At 40.6% G+C, this 28,000-nt stretch overlaps 1 protein-coding gene across 2 annotated transcripts; it reads left to right on the forward strand.

Moving 5' to 3' along the window:
- Window positions 1-105: 105 nt before the first annotated feature.
- PPM1D (protein phosphatase, Mg2+/Mn2+ dependent 1D) lies at window positions 106-27,986 on the forward strand. Of its 2 annotated transcripts, none has more exons than XM_069790977.1 (6): window positions 106-757; window positions 7,196-7,424; window positions 9,878-10,002; window positions 20,424-20,614; window positions 21,395-21,637; window positions 26,543-27,986. In XM_069790977.1, exons 1-6 carry the CDS (start codon window positions 307-309, stop codon window positions 27,095-27,097), a joined length of 1,794 nt encoding a protein of 597 aa, XP_069647078.1. In that variant the 5' UTR covers window positions 106-306; the 3' UTR covers window positions 27,098-27,986. The 2 variants fall into 2 exon arrangements, with proteins under 2 accessions (XP_069647078.1, XP_069647079.1); XM_069790978.1 differs by lacking the exon at window positions 106-757 and adding an exon at window positions 6,314-6,470.
- The last annotated feature ends 14 nt before the right edge of the window (window positions 27,987-28,000 follow it).

A 28,000-nucleotide genomic window follows, 5' to 3' on the forward strand; every position in this document is an offset into this window, starting at 1 on the left:
GCCGCGGCGAGGTGGGCGGAGGAGGGAAAGGGGGCCGGGTCCCGGCGAGGCGGGCGGGCGGGGACGCGGCAGGGGGCGCTGCGGCGCGGTACGCGGAGCGGCCGCCGTTCCGGCGGGGATTGTCGGGGGCGGGCGGCGCGGCGAGGCGCCGCGGACATGCCCGAGCGGCGCCGCCGACATCAACAATAGTCCGCGGCGGCCGGGCGGGGAGCCATCGCGGGCGGGGAGCGGCGGGGCGCCGCCGCGCCGAGCCTTCCCCCCCCCACACACACCCCCTTACCCCCCCCCCCAGCCACCCACCCACCCATGGAGGGGCCGTACTCGCTGGGGGTGAGCGTGTACTCCGACCAGGGCGGCAGGAAATACATGGAGGACGTGACCCAGATCGTGGTGGAGCCCGAGCCGCCGGCCGAGGCGGAGCGCGGCCCCCCGCACAAAGGCGGAGCGGCGCCGGGAGGCCCGCGGGCCGCCGAGCCCCTCGCCGAGAGCGGCCGGCGGAGGGGAGGCAGCCCGCGGGCGCCGGAGGAGGGAGCGCTGCCCTCCGGCCCCGGCTCCGGCCGGCGCCCGCGTCGCTCCGTGGCCTTCTTCGCCGTGTGCGACGGGCACGGCGGCCGGGAGGCGGCCCAGTTCGCCCGGGAGAACCTGTGGGGCTTCATCAAGAAACAGAAGGGCTTCGGCTCGGCGGAGCCGGCCGAGGTGTGCGCGGCCCTGCGCAAGGGCTTCATCGCTTGCCACCGAGCCATGTGGAAAAAACTGCGTAAGTTACAAGCGATTGGCGCTTTCCAGCCCCCCCCCCCCCCCCCTCCGCCGGGCCCCCGTCCCCTCGGTCCCTGCCGGGGGACAGCAGGTAACGCTGCCGCCCCCGCGGCCTTTCCGCCCAGCCTGGCCGTGCCTGTGTCCCCGTCCCCCCCATACAACCCCGGGTTCCTCTTCTCCTTTCCGCAGGGCCCTTGCAGCGAGGACTAAGGGGACAGCGAATCCCCCTGCCCGCCACCCCCCACCCCCGGCATCGCCCCGAGCCGCCGGTCGCTCCCTTTTCCCCATACGCCGGTATCCCCCGAGCGTGGGACGTCCCGCTTTTAGCCGCCCTTTTTCTAATTAACACCCACCCCACCCCGCGCTATCGCGAGTTGCGTGCTTGAAAACCTCTCCCTCCATCTCTGGTTTGGGAGCCGGGCACCCGGTGGCATCGCTGCCATCTGTGTGCGGGGAGGGGAGGGAAAGCGGGGATGGGGTTTGAGAGACTCGGTCAAGTAATTCGGTAAAACAAGGGAAAAAAAACCGGAGAGCAAACTGTGGGAGAAAAGCTAGAACCGGAGGGTGAGGACACACCGTAGGACGATTGTGCCATGTAGCTGAAGATGGTGCGATGATAGAGCTGCGGTTTGTTTTCAGGGTGTTGCAAGTCGGATCTCCGCGTTCGATTTGTTGGGAGGGTCTTCATCTTGTTGACTTGGGGAATTGCACAGAACTCCCCCTTAGATTTCCCTTGTCCGGAGTATCGTGAAAGGACAAAGGGGAAAAAAAAAAAAAAGGTCATCTTAGCAAACTTAAATGGGCTGGGACAGTGGTTTTTCCCCAACTGTGCCTTGGTTCCAACTGTTTCTGTCAAGTCCTGATGGAAGGATTCAAAATATGGCTGTTTCATAAAAGGTAATCATTTGCTCGTTTTATTGTTCGAGCATTGGGGAATATGCAGTGTACCTGACAAAATAGAAAACACACTCGGTGTCCTGAAGATTATATAGATCGTTTGCTGAACTGCAGTAGGCTAGAAGTTGGGGTCCTAAATAGGTAAGTGTAAAGGAGAGGAGAGTGACAAGACAGGTGACAGTCATCATTCTTGTACTCTTCCTTCTCCCTGAGATGAAGTGAGACTGCAGAATTGAGTTTCTGAAAGGCTTTTTGTTGTTGTTCCTGGTAAGGTGAGGGTTATGGCTTAAAAGTATGGTTGTTATTCATATATAATCTGTGGAGAGTGTGTGTGTATTGTGTATGCATTTATGTATTCAAAAGCCCCAGAAAGAGAAAATAAAAAAACAGTGAACAGCATATGAAGACTGGCAGAAGGAGTGGAGCACGGTGAAATTGGATCAAAAACATAGACAGCGATGCTGGCAGTTGGGCTTGGGAGGCAAACGTAAAAAGCAAGAATTCCACTTAGAGCACCGTGGGGTTTCAACAAAGTGATTCTTGGGGGTGTGGATTATAGTGTCAAAACAGTTTCATTTTCCTTTTCCTTTTCCTTGAATAGCAAAATAGGGAAGTTGTGCAAATGCCAGATACTTGAAAAGGCACGGGGGAAGGAATGGCAAGGTTGAGGGCACACTGATGTTGGACAGAAAGGATGTCAATTTTAGAAGCACCAGAACTTGACCACAACCTTGATGCTCGGGAACAAGTGGAGAGTGGCACATGACTTCCTGGGCTGCGGACTTGCGTGATAAGGAAAAAGATGTGTGAATAAGGGAAGATGGTATGGGGGAAGAAAGATAAGGAGTTCAGTTTTCTAATTGTAGTATCCCTCATCTGTTGTTTGTCACTGTAACTATGCGCAAATACAAAATGCAGAGAGGTGGAGTGACAGAATGCAGGAAATACTATTTTAGTAATGAGTGTTTAGCAAATAGTACTTGGGTTGTAGAACCAATTTAAATTGTTGTGAGAAACAACTTAGCTCTGGCTATGAGCATTTAACAACATAGTTCTGGCTATGAGCATTTGATGACAGTTTTAGGTAGGCTACGTAGTAAACTTCTACGTAGCATGTTTGGTCTTACTGATAGCTGCATGTGCATAACAGCTAGAGTTTTATGGGACAGAAGCATGACTATATCTAGTTTATAACTGCTCATACTATGTTATGGAATCCCAGTGCTAGTTTTACTTACAGTAAATACTTTTCCATGTCATCATATGTAGAGCAAATCTTTAACTACTGTGTATTGGTGACGCTATGGACATGAAAGGGAGACTGGGTATTTTGGTATCTTGAAATGGGGGCGGGAGAATGGCTTGGATTTTTGGTGTAAAGGACGGAGTCTTTACTGCTTCCAGTTGATGGCCATTGGAAGAGAAGCTCATACTCAGCTGCTCTGTTACTTCTTGGAAGCTGTGGGCTCATCCCAGTGGCCATCTCCTGTGATAGACAGGAAACGTCTTGATGATGGGAGTACCAGAAAAATTAAAACAGAAAAATACCCCTTTGTCATTGCTGGTAAATTTTGGGTTATTTGTATAGTAATAAAATTATATGTATGCTAAAGGGAACTTTTCTGGAATAAAAGTTCTTACTGAAGCCTGTTTCTACAACTGGCAGCGGTAGGAAAGGTGTTACAAGAAGCATACTCAGGAGGTCCCAGATTTTGATGTGACTTTACTGAGGGCTGCATAGGTTTATGTTTCTGTGGTAATTCATTTTTTGTATAGCCAAGAGCTTGTTTTTAAATGTTGTATTTAGCTTGATACTATTAAAAATGTTCTTCAGTTTTACTAGTTAGAATTTAGAAAGAGTTGTGTACTTCTACTTTGGTTATAACTCTTCCCATTAAATTTAATTGAAGCAATAGAAGTCAAATAATATTTTCATCTCTTGCGTAATAACAAGGCAATTTTCACTGCAAAGTCATAATTTCAGGATTATTCTTAGAAATGTTTAAGAGTTTATGTATGTATTCTTATCTGAAAAGGACCTAGACCACTTGAGGCAATGCAGATTTTCAGGATAATGTAATATTTTTGTGGTATATTGCTGTATTAAAAGTTCATACAGCATTTATTTTTTGAAAGTTTAGTAAGAGTTTTGGAATCAAACCAATTTGAAATGAGGTATTGTAGTTTGACTTAATGTACATAAAACCAGTGAAATAAAAATGAAATACATTCTTTAGCAATATTTGATACCCAGAATAATCCTGAATCATTCTCAAAAATAAACAGGAGCGGAACTTCCACAGATGCATTTTGGAGCAGTCTTTGTGTTTCAGATCACGTGCCAACCATCACAAGTGAATTTGCTTTTTAGACTGTGGTAGAGTATTTTTTTCTGTTACAGATGTGGTATCCAGGTGTAGGATCCACGTTTTGGTGTAACATGTACTGTTTAGGATGGGTGGTTTGTTTTAAACGAATTCCTACCCCTCTCTGCAGTCCCTCCACACGAAGAAGGGTGAAAAAAGCAAGAAGTAATTGCAAGTTGTGTATAAACAACTTACAGTCCTGGAATGCTGCATGGATTTGTGTCCTAAAACTGTCTACTGTTGTAAGGAGCAAACTAGATTATAAATTTGATAGCTTGAACACTTAACATGCATTCTTTTTTTTTTCTCTTCTCTTTTTTCTATTTTTTCTTGGAAGAATAGGAAGTGCATCTGTTGAATTGGAAAATGTGGTATTTTGTGGGCAGGTATTGTTAGAGTCTGTGACAGGCAATGTTGTTAGTACCCTGCTACGTGCAGTTGTGGGTTTACCTCCTTGCTCTCCATTCCCATCAGCTGGGTCAGTGTGTGCACTGCACTGTTTCATAAACGATGTGATTTTCAGGTCTAAAGCCCCCATGCTGTAGTGGAGTCGTGTCCGTCCTGGGATGTGTCTATGTTCCAAGTACATAGCTTAATAATTCATGGCAATAAATACGGAATTAGGGATACAGGCCCACAAGGAAACTTTGACTAACTTTGCTTTCCCAGAGTGCTACCTAGAGGTATTGCTCTGTTGCTGAAGTTGTAGAAGTGGTATGTCATCCATGGACATTTCAGGTATATCCTTGAAGTGTGAATTTAGTTTTGAGAGCTTTGTTGTAATTTCAGAATTTCTTTTAATCTGTCAACTTGTTGTGGTATGACAAATGGGCAATAATTTGCTGTGAACTTACTGAAATAAAGTTCTAAACTAAAAAGTGGATGGCATTTAATATTGTTACTTTGAAGGGATGTTACTAATGCTGGTTGTGTGCTTAAGAAAAAGCTGGTGTTTTTATTTAAAGCAGGTGACAATTTCAGTTTGCCAGCTGATGTGCCAGCCACAAAACCAGCTGAGTTTACGAAGTCAGAGTTACAAAACTGAGTGAAGGGTAGTGTTTTTCAAGTAGAGGGGAAAAAATTGGTTGAGAAAGATGTCCTATCGCTTAAGTTACATGATTGATAAAAACATGCTCCTGATATGTGGAGGAGTTGGGTAAGTGACTTTCATTGTAATGCTTGAGCTCAGAATAAAACTCAGGAGTTTTGACACTTTTGTTGAGACACGGTCTCTAAAGAAAGGAATATGCTATGCTGTATGCAATACTTATCTCTAAACAGGAGCAAGGCATAAACTGAAACCCCTTGATGAGAGGCAGATCTAATTTCTGGTTCTGTTGGAGCGTAAAATCTGGGGTTGCTGTATCATTCTTTTTCTCATAAGTGGGTGATTTCACTCTCTGTGCTCTTCATTCCCATAAAGACTGATTTGACTCTCTAATATGTTTTATTGCTATTGAGGGGTTGTTTCACTGACAGAAACTCATTAGTTGCAGCTTGTTTTCTGTTAAGTGCATGGTTGAAGTCCTCATTACCACTTGGCTTCCTCCCTCATTTGCTTTCCATTTGGAATGTGTTAGATTTAATATCCACAGTTAAAATTGCCAGACAAAGTACTTCCAATAAGCTGATTGAATGTTTGTGTTCTTGAAATAAAGCTACTCCTAGGGAGAAAGTGTATTTTAGTATTTAGAACACAAAGCTAGAACTCGGTGTTAGAACTTAAATGTTTAAATTATGCTGGATGTCTTGGTAGCTAACACTGAGGAAATGCAGCTTTTTACCATCAGACTGTCTGTATAATTCTGCTTCTCCTTCAGCACGTCTTCCGTGTCATCTCTTTCTTGCCTCGGGCATCTGAACATTGTTCAGTGGCACTAGAACTTATGAAGTTCCTAATCTTTTGCTTCTGCTTAAAACTTCTGAAGTTTAAAATATCTATTTTCACAGAGGGGAAGGTCTAATTGTGGTTTTGTTTTTTTTCTTGTGTGTTTGTTGTGCTGTAGGAAAATAAATAATATAGTGCTTTGGCAGTCTGGCTTGGGTATTTCCTGCAAACAGAATGTGTATCACAGTGGAATTTTTATGTCGTGCTGTGTGAGCATGACTTGTGAAGTGCAGAAGATAGAATGTGACAAGGAGATGAGTCTCCCATCTGAGTTTGTCTAAAGACGTGAGTGGGTGCAGTGAAGAAGAAACATGAGGTTGCTGTTGACAGTTGAAATCAACTGATAACCACGAAGTGGAGTACTGTTTTCTGAGGGTGCTGAAGTAGGGAGGAGGACTGGTACGGCTAATCTTTTTTAATTGGGATGTTGTCGCAATCGTTTTGTGGAGTTTTGGAAGAAGATGAACTTGGGTGTGTACACACAAAAATAGACAAGAAAAGGCATGAAAGAGAAGGTTGGATTGGATGTAAATGGGGGGAGAGTAGTGTGATAGGAACTGAACGTAAGTGTTTTGAGGGCAAAACAGTTGAGAAAGAAGGAGATTTCTCTAACCATCCTTAGTTCATGCTAGTGTAGGTATTTTATTGTTCTTAATTCAAGGGATATCTTCTGCAGAAGATTTGATGTTATGGATAGCATACTTAAATAGTCTGCATTAGTCCTCCAAAAGGAGATACGAATAAAACAGATGAGATGTTATTCAACTTAAAATGTTGTTCAGCATAAAAAAGTAAAATAGCATTTTGTTTCCTTCCGAGGGGATTGGGAATGTCCAGAAAACCTGATTGCCAGTCAAATGTCCAGGCAAAATGACCTAATTTATAACGTTTTCACCTCTTCAGACAGGGAAGTGAACAGTAAATCTTAATGAAATGCTTGATTGATCCTGCTCAGCACTCAAGGAGCACATCTTCCCTGTTATTCTTCTAGTGATGCTTGGAATATTAAACCAGAGGAGACAGTTTTTTTGAATCCTATCATGGTGCTTTGATGCTGGCTTTATATATGTGTGCCAATTTAAGCTGTAGCTGGGGGAGCGATGTTACGAAAGTGGGGGGGACCTGAGGGCACTGGTTTGTCAGGCCATACTATAGTTAAGTACACCCTGTATTGTAGCCTTACGCAAGCCTCTGTGTGACACACCCTTCATCTTGCTCTTCAAAACATTACCAGTTCCACACAATTAAAAACAAAGGTATTTTTATTTGCTTTTTTTTCTCATTGCAGCAGAGTGGCCGAAGACCATGACAGGTCTCCCAAGCACGTCGGGAACGACTGCCAGTGTGGTAATTATCCGCGGGTCAAAGATGTATGTTGCTCATGTTGGCGATTCGGGAGTGGTGCTGGGAGTCCAGGATGACCCAAAAGACGACTTTGTGAGAGCTGTGGAGGTGACACAGGACCACAAGCCGGAACTTCCCAAAGAAAGGGAGAGAATTGAAGGCCTTGGGGGCAGGTAACTGTCTCTGTGTTTTTTACTTTGGTTTTGATCTCTGCATGCTATTTGTGTCTTTCTGACTGAACTAGGCTTAAGCTAGGGCAAGCAAGCTGGGGAATCTCATATTCTATTTATATTCCTTCCCTATCTGTACTCTGTTTTTTTTTCTAGCTTGTTGGGGAATAATTTACAGTGATCCATTGTTACACTGTTGTGCTTTTTGCTAGTGGTTTATGGTATAAACAAAATTTTAACTTCCTGGTGGATCATGCAGCTGAGGTGTGGTTACAATTCTAAATGTTCACTGAAAGCTTTGAAGTGGAGATACTGGTATTTGACCTATTTTTCATTAAATTCTGAGGAATCTGGGAGGAAAAATATTGCCTTTCCATATAGATAACGGTATGAGCTCTGGAATATCCGGTTTGTCAAATGGTGGAAACACAGCAATTTTGACACAAAATACTCTATAATTTCTCATGTGTTCTGCATTGTTCCTGTGGTGACAATGGCAGCTGTTGAGTAGGCTCTTCAAAGCTTCTGTTTAAGGAACATAAAAAAAAAATCAAATCCTACATTTGAAATAAGTTACTGTATTTGCTGTATTTAAATATATGCTTAAAAAGTTAGAATACCGCATTTTAACATGTATCTTTACATTAGTGATTTCTTCACTGTCAGGAGCTGGCAGATGTTAGAACATCTCTGAGTTGTGGTTGATGTGCGTTCCCTGTGACTGAGGAAAGCAGGCAGGTTTGTCAGATGGCACTAATGTTTTGAGACAAACCTCAGGGCTCGCATTTGGCATAGCTTCACAGGAGCTCTCTGTTCTTGCGTTCTACAGTACCGCACCAGATGGATGGGCACAGTTTCCTTCTTTTAGCAGTTCAGAGGCAAGAGATCACTGAAGGTTTTCCTGTTGACATTGTTCATATGAGAACCTTGTCAGCTCATTAACCTTCAGGTATTTGTATCTCTAGCAGATAGAAGTTGATCAGTTAGCTGTATTGGTAGCTTTTCAGAAAGGGTAACTTGCAGTTTTGCTAGGTTAGCACTTGTATAGGTTTCCAAGTTGTGTATTTTGGAGATGGAAAGTCTCTGAAGCTTCAAAGAAGCATTCCCAGGATCTTTGTATCAACAGGAATGGTTAATTTATTTATTTTTTTTAATCTTTATTTTTGCTGGTGCTCCTTCTGTTTTTTTCCACGCTGGCTGTTGCAGGCTATTGTCAGGCAAATGGTAGGAGTGAGGTGGACTATGCAGCTGTGCTAATTAATGTCTTCTCTTTCATGAGAGCGACTTGGGAAGAGTTAGTGGGAGAGCATAATTGAAACTTTCATTAAAAATGACATTTTCCTAGTAACAGTCTCCGAGTGTGGGATGAGGTCGTCTTTCACATCATGACTGAAGTCGGCTTTGTGTGGTCATTAGTTGTACAAGTGGATGAGATGGATTTTTAGGATGTGGTGTTTGTGACTTTGCCACACTGTGCATGCGAAAGGATGGAGCGAAACATGCCCTTGTTGTTAAGGCCTTTGAAGTCTCAGGAAGTGCATCCTGAATAGCTTCAGTATGAGGAATCTTGAGGCTGTTCCAGAGCTTCTCAGTTTCTAATTACCAATGGCTGTGTCTTGGATAAAAGCTAGCTTTTAAGTGTCTAGTTCTTAACTTGGTTGGGACCAGGCTTTGCTAGTTCCTTGTTCCGTTACCTTTTCTTGCTTGATGGCTCGTACCCTCTCTGTTGTTTCTTCCCTGCCTCCCTTGCCCAGTAACAGCTGCCCCGTTTACTTGCTCTGTAGCTTCTCCTTTGACCCTTCTAATGCCATCTGTGAGAACTAAAACCAGTGCTCAGTGCCTTAGAGCAGGTGTTAACATTCAAATGCAGAGCTGTTTCTTCCCATCTCCTGTTTTCAGCAGATAGCAACTATGAACAATTCCTCTTTTGTTTCTGCCTTCACGTTGGTGCACCGTTAAAGGAAATTCCCCTACAGAAGGCTGCTTCTCTCTCTTGTTTTTTTCAACTATACTGTGCTGCTCTTTACTGCCAAACTTTGGCAGATGGAGAAAACTGAAGGAGGAACTACATGATATTTCCACCCGAGTGAGTTGATGTTGATGGTCCTCATCTGAGGAAAGCAAATTCAGATCTGCTTTTTCTCTGACAGATTAAAAAGATATTCTTACATGTGGTTGTTGCAGCCAGCCAGAGTTTCTTCCAGGTCTTCATTGCTGTGCTTTATCTTTTCTTCTGCCCTTCACCTCTCACTTTTCCCTTTGGCTTAATATGGAATGAAGCTATCTAAGTGATAGCATGTGTTTTGAAACATTTAACTGTGCTGTGGACTTCCCTGAGGGTACTGTCATTATTGACTCCATATTTGCATATTTAACTGGTCTTGTGTCATTGAAACTAACTCCCATGCTTTCATTTCCATTCCTTTTTAACCTCTGCCTCTTTCTGACGGTTTTAGTGTGATCAACAAGTCTGGTGTGAATCGTGTCGTTTGGAAGAGACCTCGTCTGACTCACAATGGCCCTGTGCGCCGCAGCACCGTCATTGACCAGATTCCCTTCCTGGCAGTTGCTAGAGCACTTGGTAAGTTGTGCCCGTATTTGGAAAGTGAGACACCACTGCATACAGGCCACTAGAACCGAATTATATCGTTTTGCCAAAACATACAGTTTAGACTTGCTTGCCTTGATTACAAGGCCTTCTGAAAGTCTGGGCCTTTTAAAAGTATTTTTAATACAATATGGATTTCATTTTTCAAATAAAGCTGTAGAAGGTGTCATTGGTGAGTGAAGGACTTGCCCTACAACATGCAGAATTTTCAATGTCAGTCTTAGAAGGATGGTACTACGTTTCTGTTGCAAATGAAAAAGTACAAAGCAGTATGTGTCTCTGAGTTGGAGAGCACATTTGTCTCTTTCTTACTGAAATAATAGGACTGTAACTGTTGACTAGGTGGTGGTAAGATTAAGTTTTGCTGCATAGCATATGAATTAATTGGGTCTTCCTTTTGTGGTGAATCTGTTTCCTTTCCAGACTTAGTACAGAATGACCAAAGGGGTGAAAGTCAAGTCTGTGTTTTATCTATAACTTGCCTTTGTGAGAGTATTAGTAATGGGAAACTATCTTGGAGGAACACTTTATTCAAAGGACAAAAAGGCATATTACAGTACCTAGCCAACTTGTTATGAATGGTTTTGGGGAAGTGCTTCAAAACTTAATCTTCGGATACTTCTTGCCCATGAGTGTTAGTGTTTTCTGCTCAGGTTTTTTTCCTTAAATTTATTTCAGAATTCCAGTCTTCTGCAGTTCATTTTGTTTGCTTCCTTCCTCCCTTTGCCCCTGTGAAGAATTCTCTATTCAGATATATCCAGTATGGCTTCAATTTTATGGAAGTGTGGTATTGTTTTTCACCCGTGAAACTGTCCTGTGACTTAATTTCTTCTGGGCAAGCTTGACAGTTGTGTGATAGTGTTGTCACTGTTCCTAGATCAGCTGGCAGCATGTCATGGGGACAGTCTGTTCCTGGGACTGTGGTCGTCTTGATAATTGCATAGCATTACTGTATCTTATTCCAAAGGCCATGATATCTGTTTCACGTGGATTTGTCCAGTGTTAAGAAGAATTTTGCAGTGATAACTAACATTGTAAAAAGATAGCTCTATATCAAGGAAGGAGTCACAGGTGGCTAGGTGGCTGAAGGGTGATATTTTAATAAAAATAAAATTTTAACTTTATAGCCATTTTTCTCTGTATCTTAAAAGTTTTTATGTGTCATATTTTAGGCAAGATAGATGCTTGTATGGTTAGTAAAAGTGACTCAAGTTTGAGTAAATCCTTTGGAGTTGATAGGTGACTAGCAAACAGAGATCTTCCTCCATTGAGCAACATATTCCTCTTCTCCCCTTTTTTGCAGAAGGGCACACGTTCCTCGTAGGTTACAAAAAGTGTATGCTCAATTTTGATGAATCTTTCATTCCTATGATCGCGAGTTTCTTGTTTGTCTAAATAGCTCGATGACTATTATCTGATTCCTCTCAGCAAGTTGAACAAAAGGATTTGGCTGGGCTTTGTGTCCAGATGGGAATTCAAGGAATGATGCATCTGTTAGTCCCCTGTATTGCATTCTTTCCCATTACGTGGATGAAGAGGATTACTGAAGAGTTTCAGGTTCAAGAAATGAGAACACCTATCTTTTTAACAATTCTGGGTTTCAAAAGTTACCAGATTTGAAAGTTTAAAAGAGGGCTTTGGCATCTTCAAATCACGGAGAAACAGATTTACAATGTGACAGTGTTTTGGTGTTTGCTTGCTCAAGGAGCCTCCGTAGTCTCTTCACATCCCCTTCTGAGGAGGTATGACGAACCTCCTGGAAAAAGGAACACAGCTGCTTTGCTCCATAGGACCCAGATGGTGCACAGACGCTCACAGTTTGGAAACAGGATTTAACTTCTTTCTGAGGCCAGCATGCCCCTTACGCTGCTTACAAAAGACCTACCACGACTAAAGCCATTTGCATTCATGCTGTTGAGGCCTGCTTGACCTCTTGGCTGGCTCCCAGGTTGCTACCCTGGTTGGCACAGCACTGCTGTGTTGGAGCCTCTCCAAACGGAGTAATAACTGTCAGTGTTGACGTATACTGGTTACCAATAGTCTAGTCAATCCCGCTAAAACCTAGCACGGTGATTATTTTTGCTAAGTCCAAACTTCATTGTTATTCTTGATAGAAATCCCATACAGATCCTGGACTGGACAATAATTTTTAATAGGAGAGCAAGAGTCTGTTGACACTCTGCTCTGCACCACGGAGAGAAACCTTGAGTTGTGAATTTACTATCTTTAAAGTGGGCAGATTATCTGATTAGAAAAACTAAAATTTAGAACATCGTTTTTTGTTTGTTTTTTTTTTTTTTAATTTGTCTTTCGCTTACAACACTTTAAAATATTTTGATGTAGTCTCATCCCTCTTCCAGTCCTGAAGTCTAGCACTCATTGTAAGGAGTACTGCAGAGGTTTTATATAGCAGGAATAAGACACTGGAGAGTTATTGCATTGGTCAAATATTTGGACAGCAGAAAGGATACTGGGGCAATAGAAGTCCTTCTGGCCAACTTAATTCTGTTGACATTCCCTTTACTGTTCTGATTGTCAGCAGTGTCTTTCTGCCCTAAAATAAGCATTTGTGGTATGCACTTTTTATTGCCACTGCTTCTTACAACAGTAGTGACTGCATTTAAGTAATGTTTAATTTATTTATAGCACCCTAACAAGTTAGAAATATTTACGCTTCATACTGTCTCTGTAAAGTAGCTGTATGCTGCTTTTCCTGTATACAGGTTTTAAGTCTGCTAATGAAATATTTTAAACTGTAGCAGGGTGTTCTGCATTTTAAGCATAGCTACTTCTACTAACCTTTTCTGGGCAATGAAAACAGCTTTCTTTGTACCAATTTGCCTTGTGATAGATACTTATGAATCCCATGCAATCTCAGAATCGTTCGCGCCTCAGGATTTGCTGCCCATTCAGATCAGAAGAGCATTTTGTTTTCTTAGAGTGTAATCACTTGAGTAAGTTTCCTGGCACTCACAGTTTCATGGTAACTGTCTATTTTATATGCCTGCCTCTAAAGCAGGTGTGAGGTAACTCAAATTACTTTAATCCCCTTGCGTAAGGCAAGTCTATGAGTGTGCAAATTGCTGGATAACATAGAGCAGATGCTCAGGGGCAACAAGCCATCATGTAACTTGCTTGTGTGTGACTGCGTGAGTCATGTATTAGTTATTGTCTCCCTGTGGAGACAGTAGCTCCATGTGGCACTCAGGAAGGCATTGTAGACTCCTGTGAGCATGCTTACATGTGCATATATTGGGGAAAGAATGCTGAGAGGGGAGATAACCTACTCTGTGTATGTATAACGTAATAGCCAGATACATGCTAGCAGAAAGGTTATGTTTCAGCTATGCCATCTGTCTAAATAGATTAACTTATAACTGTTTCTGGGATGATAAGCACAAGACTGTAAGTGTACAAGATGATGTCTGTTTTGTTCCCATGTCTTGAACCCATTGTGGAAAAATGGAATGAAGACTTTTGATCTTTGGAAACCAATTTTGAAGTAAAATCTGGCCATGTGTGTAACTTTCAAAGATGGTACACAAAGTAGGGGAAGTATAGCAAAGCTACAGTCTGAGCTCTGAATATCTTACAGTATAACTTGAAACAAGAACAGAATGTAGAAACAAGTAGACAAGTGGTGTGATTAATCACTGAGCTTTGTAGGTTGACTGTAAGTGTAACTTAAACTCATTGTAGTTTTCTTAAGTTGCTATTTAAGTTCATCTCCCCAGCTGTCCCCCAGCCTGATCAAGTTGACTGGTAAGGCATGGTGTGATGGCAGAAATGGGTCTTGATTGTTTTTTAAATCATACAGGATCTCTCTTGTTGGTAAATTAGTTCAGGTCTAAATCTAGTAAATCTTTTATGGACTTTTTTCCCCTCCTCCTCCCCTTTTCTTGGGAACTAGTACAGAGCCAAGATCTGCAGCTGTCAAAGGGGTTATGTATTAAGGGCTTGCCTTGCAGTATTGTAGCCATTTGGTGTGTGGGTTTTTTTTTTTTCTTCATTAATGAATGATGAAATGTGAACCAAGAACCTGTTAGTTAAACCACTCATTCATGTGGCAACATGAAGTATCTTTCCCCTGTTTTTTATGTGGAAATATAATAGACTCACCCCCATATTTTAGGTGGAGTGGCCTCCACCATACAGATTTGACTTTTCATAAGAACGTGAATTTCCTGCTGACCCCTAAAAAGAGTTATTTACCAGAACAGTGAATGCTCAATGTATAGCTGCTACAAGAATGTTGGCTCTGATAGTAATATGGAAGCTGCTTTCCAGAGCAACTTACTGGATGCCAGAATTGTTCTGTGAAGCTCTCTGAACATGCATACCATGAAACCCTAGAGAAGAGGGTATGGCTGACCTCAAATGATCTAAGTAGATTCCTATATAAGGGTTTAGGTTTTTTACATGCATTTAACTTTTTTTTTTTAAGTTACCAAATAGAATGCGCACAGTTGCTACGCAGTGTCTGCTTCTTAGTTTTCCCTTCCTGCTTCTTTGTAGGCCCCACCATGAAGATCCCTCACATTGAATTCCATAAGCTAGTAAGTTGTATTTAAGTACTGCACAGTACTGTATTTAAGTCCTTTTCCAGGTTTTATTGTTAATTCCTTTTTTATTTTATCTATATAAAACCAGACAAACTTGGTGCATTTGTGATTCTAATCTTGTCCTAGGGATGTCTTGCTCTAGCTTGTGTAATTTTCTTCACCAAGACAAAATGTATTATGTGTACCTGTACAAAATGCGGAGTGTATGTACTTTGTGGATCTGTGTTATACAGATGATGTGAAGGCATGTGTGGGTCCATGTAGCTCAAATGAGAAAGTTTGGGGCTCCCTGCCTCCCCCCTTGGCAGACGGGAGGTCTCTGTGCATGCCTTGTTAGCTCCCTCTTCTTTGGCAATGTAGAAAAGCAGTAACAAAACTCTTCTCGTAAAGGTAAAACTTTATCCAGGTTTGGTCAGTGCATTCTTCTGTTTTACCCCTTGTCTTCAGCTGAGCAAATGCTGTTAGGATTGTCTTTTGAAGCTTGAAATTCCACCTTAGTGTTCATATGAGGGATTTAGTTCAAGGCCAGAAATTGTGAGTAGCTTTCTGCATGCCATTTTAGATTTTTACCTCTACCTTTGCATACTAGTTCTTGCAGGCTTTTCTCATGCAGTGTGCTCTGGCGTAGCCCTAGACAGATACCTTTATTCTCTCTTGCCTGTTACTTTGCTAACATACAAGCAGAGATGAGAAGTCATGGTGAAGACTGCCTTATAGGCAACTTTTAATTCAGCATTTATTTTAAATGTAATATTTTGTTCAATTTGCTGTTGAAATACTGTTCTCTTGCCTGTGCTTTCCTTTTCTACGTAGTCTTGAGGGTGGCATTCTTTCACCAGGCTTGACTATGTAAAAGAAGCTCCTAAAAGAGTAGTGAAAGTTTTAAAGCCTCAAGTGCTATCTGTGTAACTTTTCTGCTTGCTGCTACCTTCAGTTTTGTCCCCATCCCTCAGACTGAACGGTCTTTAATCATTCCTCCGTTGTATGAAGGGGACATTGCGTTGCATTCATATTTAGACTGCTGTAAAGATGCCCTCTTGTGGCTATAGGACTAGGTTGCCATGAGTTTTGGTGAAAACATTTTCCACCCTCACTCAGCCTGAAGGGTTTTAAGTGGTTACTGTCTGTATCCTTGCTGAGATTTGCCTCACTTCCTAGCAGCGCTGCCTCGTTGACAGTGAAAAAAGGAAGTTCTGCAAAGTCTTCTCTTTGTACTAACAGACCTTTTAGATAAAACTTAGATCTGGGATTAATCAAACCGGATTTTCATTTTGGACTGACTTATAAAAGTAAACTTTTCTCTATTAAAACCAAAAGATATCTTTGTATTCAAAACAGCATGCTCCAGAAACATAAATGAAAGACTTGATTTATATGACTTCTGGACATACTTTTGCTATAAGAAGGCTTTGGGCTTAATCCAGTCCAGTCTACTTATATGATGGGTGGTTTTGTTTGTAACTTCAATTACTTTCCTGGCAGCAGCTGAGTTACAAGCAGTTTTTTTTCATTGTATTTTAAAAGGTAATAGTAAGCAGATAAGATAGACTACATATTTTGATATTTTTATAGGTAGCTAAATTAGTTTCCTGTTCCTTTAGTATATTATTTCCAACATCTATTTTTCATTTTGTAAGATGCAATGTAATTTTGTGTAGGTCTCTGTATATTAGTGCAGTTCGAGTCATGGCTAAGAAACAGATACGATTTTTCCAGAAAATGTGGAAGGAACTACATTAATACCATTTTTTTTTTTGGTTTGGAAAAGAAATATGGAAGCCTCACACCAAAAGAAATATTCCTGGTCTGTAAGTTTTTAGAGAACAAGATTAAGTTTTGTCAACGTTTGGGTTTTATTTTGGAACAAAAATAGTATGGCTCACAAAGTGAAGTCTGAGAACCTGGCATTCCTGTGCTGTAATACTAGCCTTTGGCATATCACATCAGCTTGCTATCTTGGCTTCCCAGTCTACCTAAAGGGTCACTTGTCTGTCTGCTTGCTTTGGGACAGAATCAAAGTTTTTGGAGCACTTTGAAAAGCCTATGGAAAAGTGTACTCTGCTTTCTGGTTTACTTTCCTCTCCCTTTTTCCCTCCCAGAATTGTGACAGAGGGTGCCATGTCAAGTGAATCTTCCTAAGTTTGTCATGTATTCCTCAGCTGCTGTGGATGCTGTGCTCTCCAGCTGGCCAGAGAAAGACACACAGCTGACATGAGTATTCTATCTATGCAGCAGCTCTAAAAAGCATTGACTTCATCTGTGGTGCTCTGCCCTTTAGAAGAAAAAAAAAAAAAAAAAAAAAAAAGTACTTCGCCCTAGTGACATGGGTTGGCCTTTGCTGGCTTTTGGAGTTGAAGGATCTGTGAGAATTATTCTTTAAGTGAAGTACTCTTTATGCAGTACTGTTCTGCCAAGGATCACTGGCCTGCTTGATTAGTCTGAGTTTGTAGGTTTATGGGAGTAGACTGATGATAGATGAACACTGAAGGCAATTTTTCCTTTTCTTTTGGGCAGTCACAAGTACTGGTTGTTTCCTTCTAGGCTGAGGAAGGAAGAATCTGGATTTTTCTATGTGCCTCTGGCTTCAAGTATACTTTGTGGAATTTTTCCTGGGTCAAAGAACAAAAGCTTTATTTTTTTTTCCAGTTTGTAACATCTAGAGCTCCATTTAGCTTTCAGTAGCTCCAGATTTGTCAGGTGTTGGTCAGTTAGTACCCGATCGTGCTTTAATGTTGTTGCATCGTACAGCTTTGTAAATAAGTTGCTGTGTATTTCCTAGAGATTTTTGAGTTTGAATAGATGATGAGTACAGCTGCATTTAAAACTCAGGGAAATTCAGTTCTCACTGTATGTTTACAACAACCTTGGAATGCTGCTTTGACAGAGGTAATGCTACAGGAGATTATTTGAAAGAATGCATTTTGCCAAAAAACACATTTTTAATGAACTTTGAAGCTGTGAGTCCTTGAACTAGTCTAGCTCCTCTTCACCATTTGCTTTCAGGAAAAAATTACTTTCCTCTTGTAGTATCTAATTTTCTCTCTTTCTGCTCTCCCCGCCCCGCTATATGTAACGACGATAGCACTGTAGAGATGTGGCTTTGTTGCAGATTTATGCCTGGATTTGGCCAAAGATGTGGAGTACTATTACCAGGTAGTCTGGCAGGTGTTGTAACACAAATCATGGAATGCCAGCTATTAATTCCTGTGTCAAGCCCACACCTCTGTGTATAGTTCCACCATGGCCTTCAGATGGGTAACTCGTGGAGGAGAGACATTGAGGCTGGAATTCTCAATACCTATAGCTAGTGGCAGCTAGGAAGGTTGGGCTCCTGGTCAGGGGGTTTGGCCTGTGATTTGTGAGGTGTGGATTCATCATGTGTGTTCCCAGAATCTGTGTGTGCCCTTCAGCAAGCTTATAGTCCTTGGAGTCCCCTTTATAACTGATGTGATATTCCCGATTGTCCCCACGGAGGAGCCTTCTTCCTCTTGGAGGAAGATTCTCTGAAATCAGTATGATTATTACTCAGCTGTTTTCTCAGGAAGAGCAGCAGATGGGCATGATGACATGTATGTAGATGAACCAAAATTAAATAGCATCAGGTTATTTTTGTCATACAGCACAGTATTTTTAATTAAAAAGTGATTCAGCTAATAACATTTGTCATTTCTTCTAAATGAGTATGAACGAACTAGCAAATAAAAGTGTAAAAATATTATGCATGTTGGAAATTGATGCTGCCACTGATTCCAAGATCTGGTGGTTGTAAGATCCCAAGCTCTTGTTTATTTACCTGCTGTGTCTGTGACAGACATGATGTGAAGAACTCTCAGTGCATGAAGACTTTTCATGGCAATTCATATACAACAATTGCTGTGCTGGAGCTCAGCTTTTCTGTTACAGTATTTATTTTGATCTTGATGCCAGCTGGCTTGTTTTGTTGTGAGTCTGAGGAGGGAGAGTGCACCTCTATACAAGCAGGCTTGGCTTTTAATTAGCACTTATTAGAAGCATGTGTTTGTCTGCTGCTGCTGCGGCAGTGAAGGTGAATTGGTGCTTTAATGAGGATGGACTATCCATGCTTGCCATGGTGAAGTGTAGTAATTGAGTTGAAGTATTCCCTTTCCTGATTCGGGAAAGGTCTTTTCAACTGGTTGATAGCTTAAGGCAAAGCTAATGGAAGGAAGTAGGAAGACAAAAAGCTTACTTATCTTTAAAAGGGCAGTGATGGATGCAGAAGAAGGCTACAGGCATGCTTTCTGAAGCCAACAACAAGCAAAGAAAAAACCTGACAAAAACCTTACTCTTAAACTGGAGTTCTTAAGCTTATGTATGCTTTTCAAGTCTGACATTTAATTAATTTCTACTTCTGAAGCCATGTGTTCTGTACAGAAAAATGTAGCCAGTGCTTGCAAATAATAGTGTTACTTTTTGTTGCTTATCACTATTAGGAAGCTACTTATGAACATAAAAAAAAAGGAGAAGGTATTAGTGCAAATTAATACCATTCTTGGTTTAAAGGCCCAACCTTAGAAAAAGCTTTTATTTTTTCAAATATACTTGATAAATGAAATTGAAATAACTTGACATGGAAATGCATTTTTTTCTGATGGAGTGGTTTTTACCTGAGGATGGTTTGGAGGAAGCACTTGAACCAATAGAGGTTTTGATTCAAATGTGTTATTCAGATTCAGCTCAGGCCATAGCTGCTGGTGAGGTGACCCCAAACTAATTCGCGTGGCAAGAAAGATTTAAAAATAGAAAGGTTCACTGCATGAGGCCTTCCAAGGGAGAGGCTTTAGCTCTCATTTTCTGCTTTCCTGCTGGAACCCAGGCACTACTTGTGTTCCTGTGGCTTCTTTCCAACTCCAAAATTTGGCACATGGTGTTCAGCTGGAAAGATGCTCTAACGCAGCACTGCATGGCTTTGAAAGTGATGCTAAGACTGTGGAAGTAGGAGGAATGGGAAAGAGAAATTAATAGGGGAAAGGCTTCAGTCTCTCCTCCTTTGCCCTCTTCTGTTGTTGCTTCTTTGTGGCACCTGTGTGCACAAACACACAAACAGCAAGACATAACTGTGTGTTTCTGTATTGCTGGAATGGCTGTGGAGGATCTCGGGCTTTAAAAAAAATAAAAGGCAGTTTAGAACCTTGAGTGTGAAAAGGCAGGGTTTTTTAGCTGGTTTTTTTTCTCTTCTCCTATGAGCAGGGCTTGTTAAGGTGTGCAGGGCAGCATGCCATTGCGATGCAGATTGAAGACTAATGCTGTATATGATGTTGGGGAGAAAAAAGGTATTATGTGATCCTCCCCCTCAAACCCCAACCTAGTTCTATAAACTGTACCATGATTCCCTGTACAAGAAGTAAGGATTTCGTCTCCAGTATTTAAATTGTACCAATAGCTGGAAAGACACATTTTTCCAAGTTTGGAGTGGGTTCAACAAAGTAAGGCTTTACTTCTGTTTAAGGAGAACTTTAGGTGTTCAGATAGGTTTTAGTCTGGATATGTATGAAGCAGTATGGTTTCACTGTTTTCTAGGTATTAATCTGTTGTATTTCCCCTTTTTCTGGAAATGTTAGTTTTTAGAGAGTAGAAGACCTCCTATAAACATAGGTTGGTTTGAATGTGTTTTTATTTAAATTGCTGCATATTAATAAATATGGTGGGAAAGTGACAGCAGCAGAACAGTAATTGTGCTGAAATTACTTTGTATTACCATTGGTGACTTGAGACTGGTGGTAACTGTTTTCATGGGAACGTTTTTCTGTTGTTTGCAAGATCGATATTTTCATGTGTAATGTAACAATTAAAAAACATTTTCTTCTTTGCTAGGTGATCTTTGGAGCTACGACTTCTATAGTGGTGAATTTGTTGTGTCTCCTGAACCTGACACTAGTGTGCACACAATTGATCCCCAGAAGCACAAATATATTATCCTTGGCAGTGATGGACTGTGGAACATGATCCCACCTCAAGACGCTATCTCCATGTGCCAGGATCACGAGGAGAAAAAATACTTCATGGTGAGAGCAGCAGCTATAAGTCATTGTGGAAATTTAATACTTTTTTCCTTTAAAAATTGCTTAGTCTGGCATGTATGAAAAGTACCTAACAATGGCATTGTTGTTTAGGCATATTCATAGGCCACAACGTGTAAGATGTTACTATGGCTGATACGGTGCTTGTATATATTGTCAAATACCATGCCTGTTAACATTGTTTAAATTATTTGGTTGTCATTTGGGGGAAATCTGACTACCAGGATGGTGTTTGTGAGTAATAAAGAAGATAACATGTTCCTTCTCTAAGGAAGTTATTAAAAATATTGGCTGAAAATGAGATTTATTTCACGTTAAGATGCATATTACTATGCAGACAATTGTTTATTGTTTTTACATGATTTGTACAAAGTCTGAATTAAATTCTTTAATTTACAAAACAGTTGAGAATTTACTATCTGATGCTCAGATGCTCCACTATATAAATGGTCTGTAAACCCCTTGAGAGACTCTTGTAAAGACCGTTGGATGTGTTACAACTAGGCGATTGATGCATTGCATCAGTTTTGTGGTTGAAAGCATTCATATATATGTGGATTCTACCATAAACTGATTTTAAAGTTATATTTCACTAAGAAGAAAGATATGTTTCAATTAATATTTCCTCTTGTGTTTCTGAATCAAGCTACTTTAGCACATGATACATAGGAATATGTACCTCAGGCTGTGCTACATAAACTGTCCTTTACAAAGTCAAGTGGACCTGATTGCTTTCTCTGTCTGTCCCTCTCTTCTAACATAAAGGGAGAGCACCGACAGTCTTGTGCCAAAATGCTGGTGAACAGAGCGCTGGGCCGGTGGAGGCAACGCATGCTTCGTGCAGATAACACTAGTGCCATCGTAATCTGCATCTCACCATTGCAGGATAGCAAAAGCAACTTGGAAAATGAAGAAGAATTGTATCTCAACTTGGCAGAGTGTCCCTGCTATAGCAGCCCTGATATGAATGTCATGACACCCTCCCGCTGCTGTACCCCACCTGTCAAGGTAACGTTTTTTTTCAGTGTTTTAAATGTTCCACTTTTTGAGTGTGGAGCCTGCTAAATATGTATCGGTCTCCCTTTTCTTCCCCTAATAGTAATTTCTTTTTATGTAGCTTATTGTGATGTGTAGGACTGGGACAATGGCGTAGTCAGACCATTGCCAGTGATTGAAGTAGTACTTTTAGAAACTACTGGCCTGTCAACTTAAACCACTATTTAATGTTGCTTTTTGTTTGTTTGTTTATTTTTTTTAAACTGCAGTTTAAAAAGTATACATAGGCAGTATGTATGGCTAGACAATATATTTCAGTTGCAGGACAGTAACTTAACAGCAATTACCTGGCCATATCCTCAATACTTCCATGTACAAAGCTTTGGAGAAATAGATGAACTTTGAACAGTGTTTCTTAAAAGACTCTGGAACACCAAAGGCAGGGTATTAAAGTATGAACTTCTCAGAATTGCTGGATTTAGGGATACAAAGTTTTTGTAACTCTTACAATCCTGATTGTTTATTAGTAGTTGTTGAATGCCTATTCCCTCCTTAATGTGGAAGAAATGAAGACTGTAACTTCATGCGTATAGTTCACACAGCTTTAAATGAACTGTTTCTTAAAAGTAAGTCTTCCAAGAACCCTCACAAAATCAGAAGTAGGCTATTGAAAGAGCAGAATCAGACTGTGGGGATCAGAGGTTTAAAAAAGAAAAAAAAACCCACAAGTCCCTTTAGAGAGTAAGGTTGGGCTACAGTTTCTTTTCCTGCCTTGCCATGTACTTGTATAGCTTGCGCAGCTGATGAATTGCAGACTGCTTGTAGATGTGTTCTTAATCTTGGTGTGGTTTGTATTGTTTTTGTTTGGTTGTGTTGTTGTTTGGTTTCTTGGTTTGTTTTTTTTAAGGTAACCCATGGGTTAATGTATTCAAACACATGTTGTTGTAAAGAAAGTTTTCTTTCTGGATTCGGAGATCTTGTTATCTTCCTCTGGTTGGTTTAATGCTCTTTGTTAGAGGAAAAGACATTCTAATACAAGGTCTTTCTTTAGGTTAGAAGTTTCAACCTTTAACATAAAGCAGAGCTGTTCAGAAGTGTTTTTTTGGTTTGGTTTTTTTTTCTCTCAGAACTGGAGTGTAGTTATGAGTGGATGTTTGTTTCAGTAATTACCAGCTGCTCCTGATTTAAGTAACTGTCCTTTGATGTTCTGCAGTGTCTTTGGATAACTGTCCTTTGGGCAAAGTAAAAAGAAAGCAAAAATTAGAAAGGGAGTCCTTAACATTCCCTTGGTAGAAACAAGCTGCTAATAAAATGGCAAGCTTAAACTTTCTGTCTCCTTCCCTTCTATCCAGTATAGCAAAATACATGACAGGACCTTAAAATCTAGCAAAATCTTGAGTGGAGAAAAACTATTTGAATTCTAAATACTCCTAAACTTTTAAGTTGTACCATATGTTTTGTGCGTGATCTATTATCAGTACTGATTGCATAAACGTTGAGCTATGTTGACTGGAAAATATCCAGGAAGTAGCATTTCTGGATAAGGGCTTAGTGGAATTTTTTTTTTCCCCTCAGGATTCCCCCTCCCTATCTAAGTAGACTAAGTGAACTGTGATGTGTGAATCTAGATAAATTGCAGCAGGTGGTCACAAAGACTGAAGAGATCAAAACTTGAGACAACTAACACTTTTGGTGTTTGCAATGTAGATAAGGCCTTTTATTTTTTAATGTGCAAAACACAAAAGCAAATTTTGACTGGCTACAGGTCTTCATTGATAATACATGTATAAATTAGTTCTATTTTAATGCAAAAGCTTTTCTCCTCTTGGATTAAAATAGAACTGGTGTCGCCAGTTGAGAAACAGAGATCCTATTTTCTCAGTATTTGGTTTTTATTAAAGGTACTAAAGTAATACAGGTTTCTGCTTTACTAACAAGCATCCAACTGTCCTCACAGAGTACCTGTGAATATCAGAAGAAGTGTGAGAAGGAACTTAAACAGAAAAGAGACAGAAAAAGAGCACTGTACGCTTGGAATAATTTTGAAATACTTCAGAATAAACCAAATGTTTCCAGGCAGAACATAATAAATGAAATGTCTTAGTAGTTGTGTCTCCACATATGTTTTTTTGCAAAACAAGACCTTTGTGTAGCTATCTGTAAGTATATTTAGTAACTACACCACCCTGAGTAATAACTATCTTCATAGTACAAAGAGCTTAATCAGTTAGATAAGAGCCACGATGGAAGGCAAAACATATTTCCATAAACTTTGGTTATGTAATGGTTGGACTGCAGGCTTTTAATTTATATAGCCTTCATGGGAGCCTTCTGGGTAAAATTCAGTGCGTGCAGGTGCACTTGTTGGCTCAATGTTTTCTTTAAAATTAAAATTACATGAAACATAATTGAGGCATTTGAGACTCTCCCCCCAAAAGGTTGAATACATGGTTTCTTATGCCTTGCCTCAGACATTAAATGGTAGCCTTATTGCAAGGTGCCAGGTTTCTTACGAAGTACAGTCACGCAACTATTTCAGAATATGTATTTTGGAATTTTTTTCTGATGGTGATAACTTGTGAGAGATTAAGGAAATGCCCTTATTTCATGATCCTTTGTTATCCTAGTGATATTGTCAACCTTATAGGAGGGAAAAGCTCCGTTTTGTTGATTACACAAAAGTAAGTATGGCAATAGATGACAATATCCATTTGCAAAACAATACATAAATACCTTTATACATGAAGCTGCAGGTAAATATGTGATCTAAATTAGGTAGGTGATTAATCTTCTTACAAAATTACTGTTGATTTTTACTGAAAATCAATCATCACAGTTTCTATAAAGAAATGAGTCCGAGGTTGTGGAATGATTATAACCCAGAGAGGAGAGGATAGGTCGGCGAAACCAAGAGGTGGCAATGGAAAGGATACTTGCCTGTTATCTTCAGAGAACTGAAAGAAGCATGGATAGCCTTGACTTAACAGCTGCTACCTTCCAAAACAATTAATTTGGAAATAGATGGAGACCAAATTTTCTCAATTAAACAGAAGTATTACTTAATTGCATATCCTTCTTGCAACAATTACTAATGTGAAATTAATTCAAGTATTCCTGAGGCCACTGATGAAATTTGATTGGATTGTTGAGAAATGAAATTGGTGATTCTTGCTTTGTTACATCACTCTTTAGCACTCCATCCTCTGACTTCATTTGGCTTCCCAAAGCCTTATCCAATCTCAGCAAAATCCAAACCAAGCAAAAGATGTTGCCAACAAGAGCCACAGTGTTTAGCGTCTTGCACAATAAAAACACAAAACCTAAGTCATGGCTAGAGACACAATTTCAAAGATGAAAATGAGCAGATGACGTTGCCAGAGTTGCTCTGTGTGTGTCATCTAGTTTTCTTACGGGTTCTGCAAGAACCGAGTTGAAGAATAACCTCTAAAATACCATCCATAAAGGTCGTCTCTCTTGAGTTGCTCTATGTAGTAGAAGAGTATTACCTAAATGGTTTTATCTACACCTGGGGAGCAACAGGGGAGTAGAGGGGAGTGGAAAACCAAGTCTAGATGCTAGAAGCAATTCTGATTATTTTCTCTTTTAGACTGCATTTTATTAAACCTTACTTAGTATTAGATTTTTCAAAAGTGCTGAGCAGTTGTGGATCTCTTCTTGAAGGTGAACTGAAGTTGTTCTGGGTTGTGACTTCAAAAGCATCTATTTATTCATCTGAGATGTTATACTGACTTAACTCTGATTCAGCTGTGTGTGCATTTGAGTTTTCAGCACATCATTTTCTTAAAATAGTCATTGTCATTTGCCTTACATTGATGGGTATGTAGAGTAATGCGGCCTTGAAATTTACTTTTGAAGGACTCTCCGAATAACTAGGGATTTCTTCACAATTAAATCTTTAATAAGGTCGTAATTCGTATCTTCAGGGCACTGCATAAATACTAGTTTTCATAATCCCCCTGTGGATAGTGAAAGCAAGTGTTGTCCCCATTTTCCTGTTGGTAAAACTGAGAAGGAGGCAGAAACACTTCTCAAAGGCTGAAGAAGGGGTGAGTACCTGAAGGTAGGGTTAGAAAGTCCCTGGTTCTCAGGACATCACATCACGCAGCTTCTCTTCAATGTACAGAATGACTGTGCTTCATAGAGAGTGGATAGATGTACTATGAGGAATGGAGTTGCTTTCTTTCCAAGTTGCAGAGCATAAAACTAGGCAATAGAATGTGTTACTTTGCATAGCAAACTAACTCTATTTTTAGAACAGCTGTGTCCGATGCTCCACCTTCCTGCGTGCAATCAGGACACCTACGAGGAAGAGTCTGTCGATCTCCCTGATAATCTGGTTATGCAGTAACTAAGAATTCTAAATGTAACAAAGGTCAGATGACTTTTTCTGCTGTTTGCCCTAACAGTGCTTGGCCATCTGAGAAGGTAGTATAGGTGCATCTATCGCAACGTCTGAAGGAGGGAAGTCGTGTGGAAAATCATAGGACAGAGATTGCAGGCACTGCTTTCTACGTGGCTTCCTAAATTAACAGCAGATGCATGCAGATTCCTCAGCATTTTATAGCAGCAGAAAGGAAGGTGTGCAGGCTGAGTAAGTCTGACCAGCCCTCTGAATGAAGAGATTGTGTCTGCCATTATGAGACACTTGCAGATTGGATGACTGAAATAAATGCGTTTATGAAGTTGGTGTGCACGAAGTACCAAGTTCAGATCCGCAGTCTGAATCTGTTTCTGCCTCTCAACATAGAGAAAAGATAACTCTGTTTTAGAGTAGGATTTTTCTGTCCTTGCTAAGGTTTGGAGAAGCTCTGTCACACATTGTCTCTACCCTTAAAGGAGAGTGCAGGTGAAATAACTATATTTATGCCTAAATATTTTTCTTTTCTTTTCCCTCAGCTTTTAGAAGATGATCCATGGCCACGACTGAATGCGTCTGAGCCCATTCCTCCCCTCATGCATAGCAACATGATCTCAGAAAAATATTTAGAGCTGCCAAACGAGATTGCCAAAAGCAATGTACCTTCATCAGGAGCAACCTTGAAGGATTCAAGCCCCCAGGAGGAGAAGTGCAGCAAAGCATTGGCTTTGAGGATACATGAATCCTACAGTAATGGTTTGTCAGTCAGTCTCTCCCCTTCCAACTCCGCAAATTCAGGCATGGACCAAAAAGGCTTCAAGGTGTCTCCTAATGGCCAAACAAAAGCCCAAGATGCAGAGAGGACACCCACAGCAAACTTTAAAAGGACATTGGAAGAATCCAACTCTGGCCCAGCTATGAAGAAGCCAAGACGTGGCCTGAGTCGAAACATTAGTGTCCAACCAGAAGGCATGTCTGCAACTCCACAGCGCAAAAACTCAAACAAGCTGACCATGCGACGCAGCCTGCGGGGCCAGAAGAAGCTCAGCAATTCACTCTTCCACCCGCCCAGGAAAGCAGTCTGCGTTTGCTGAAGGGCATTTGTGTAAGGAAGTGTATTTTGGTCTGATTAGAATTTTAAAGTTGGTGCAGAAGTTTGAGAATCTTCCTGTTTATCTTTTTTTAAAGTAGAAACTTTTTTTGGTATCAAACAGCTTTATCCCAGCCTTGTACTTGCTTGTATTATAACTGTGAATTTTGTAGATGTGTAGGGTATAAGTCACTGTAAAATGTGTGTAAATTTGTATTCCTTCATATAAATGTAGTCTCTTTTCTTCCTTGTATAATTGTTCCAGCGGGGCTAAACCTTGTTTTAAAAAAAAAATAAAATCCTTTTTGTTAATTTACTAAAGTCATGAATTTGTATACGCTTCTTGTGATGAGAATTTCACAACTTTTTAACTAAAGTAAATTATTAAACAGAATGGAAGATATGTATTTTCGTAGTACTATACGTTCCACCTAAAGTGTGTCTTTTAGAGAATACACTAGGTCTATATTTTGGTTTTAAATTTTAGATTTCTCTACTCAGAAATGAAATGTATGTGGAAGCAGAGATGTTGAGTCTTGCTTTACACAGCTCAATGTCAATTTCTTTATGTTAATTAAAATACTATGCAGTATCTTATTTAGTTGTATTTTTTGTAACATTAATCGTCAAAGTATTTAGCAAAAAAGTGTGTGTTTTAAAACTCCAACTCCTAAAAGCATCCTATAAAGCCATTCCCATCCCCTGTTATAAATGATGGCATTTTTATCCAGGCATAAATGTATGCCCTATGGAGGCATGAATTTTCTGCTATTCCAATACTGATGGTGCTGCTAATACCTTTCAACATAAGTTCTTAAATTATTTTATGACTATTTTCATTGAGTATGTGGACCATGTGTATGTTCACCTAAATAAAACACGTGAAAATTTGATGAGGGTGCCTTTT

This window comes from Haliaeetus albicilla, chromosome 9, assembly GCF_947461875.1.
Source record: "Haliaeetus albicilla chromosome 9, bHalAlb1.1, whole genome shotgun sequence".
Taxonomy (NCBI): Eukaryota; Metazoa; Chordata; class Aves; order Accipitriformes; family Accipitridae; genus Haliaeetus; species Haliaeetus albicilla.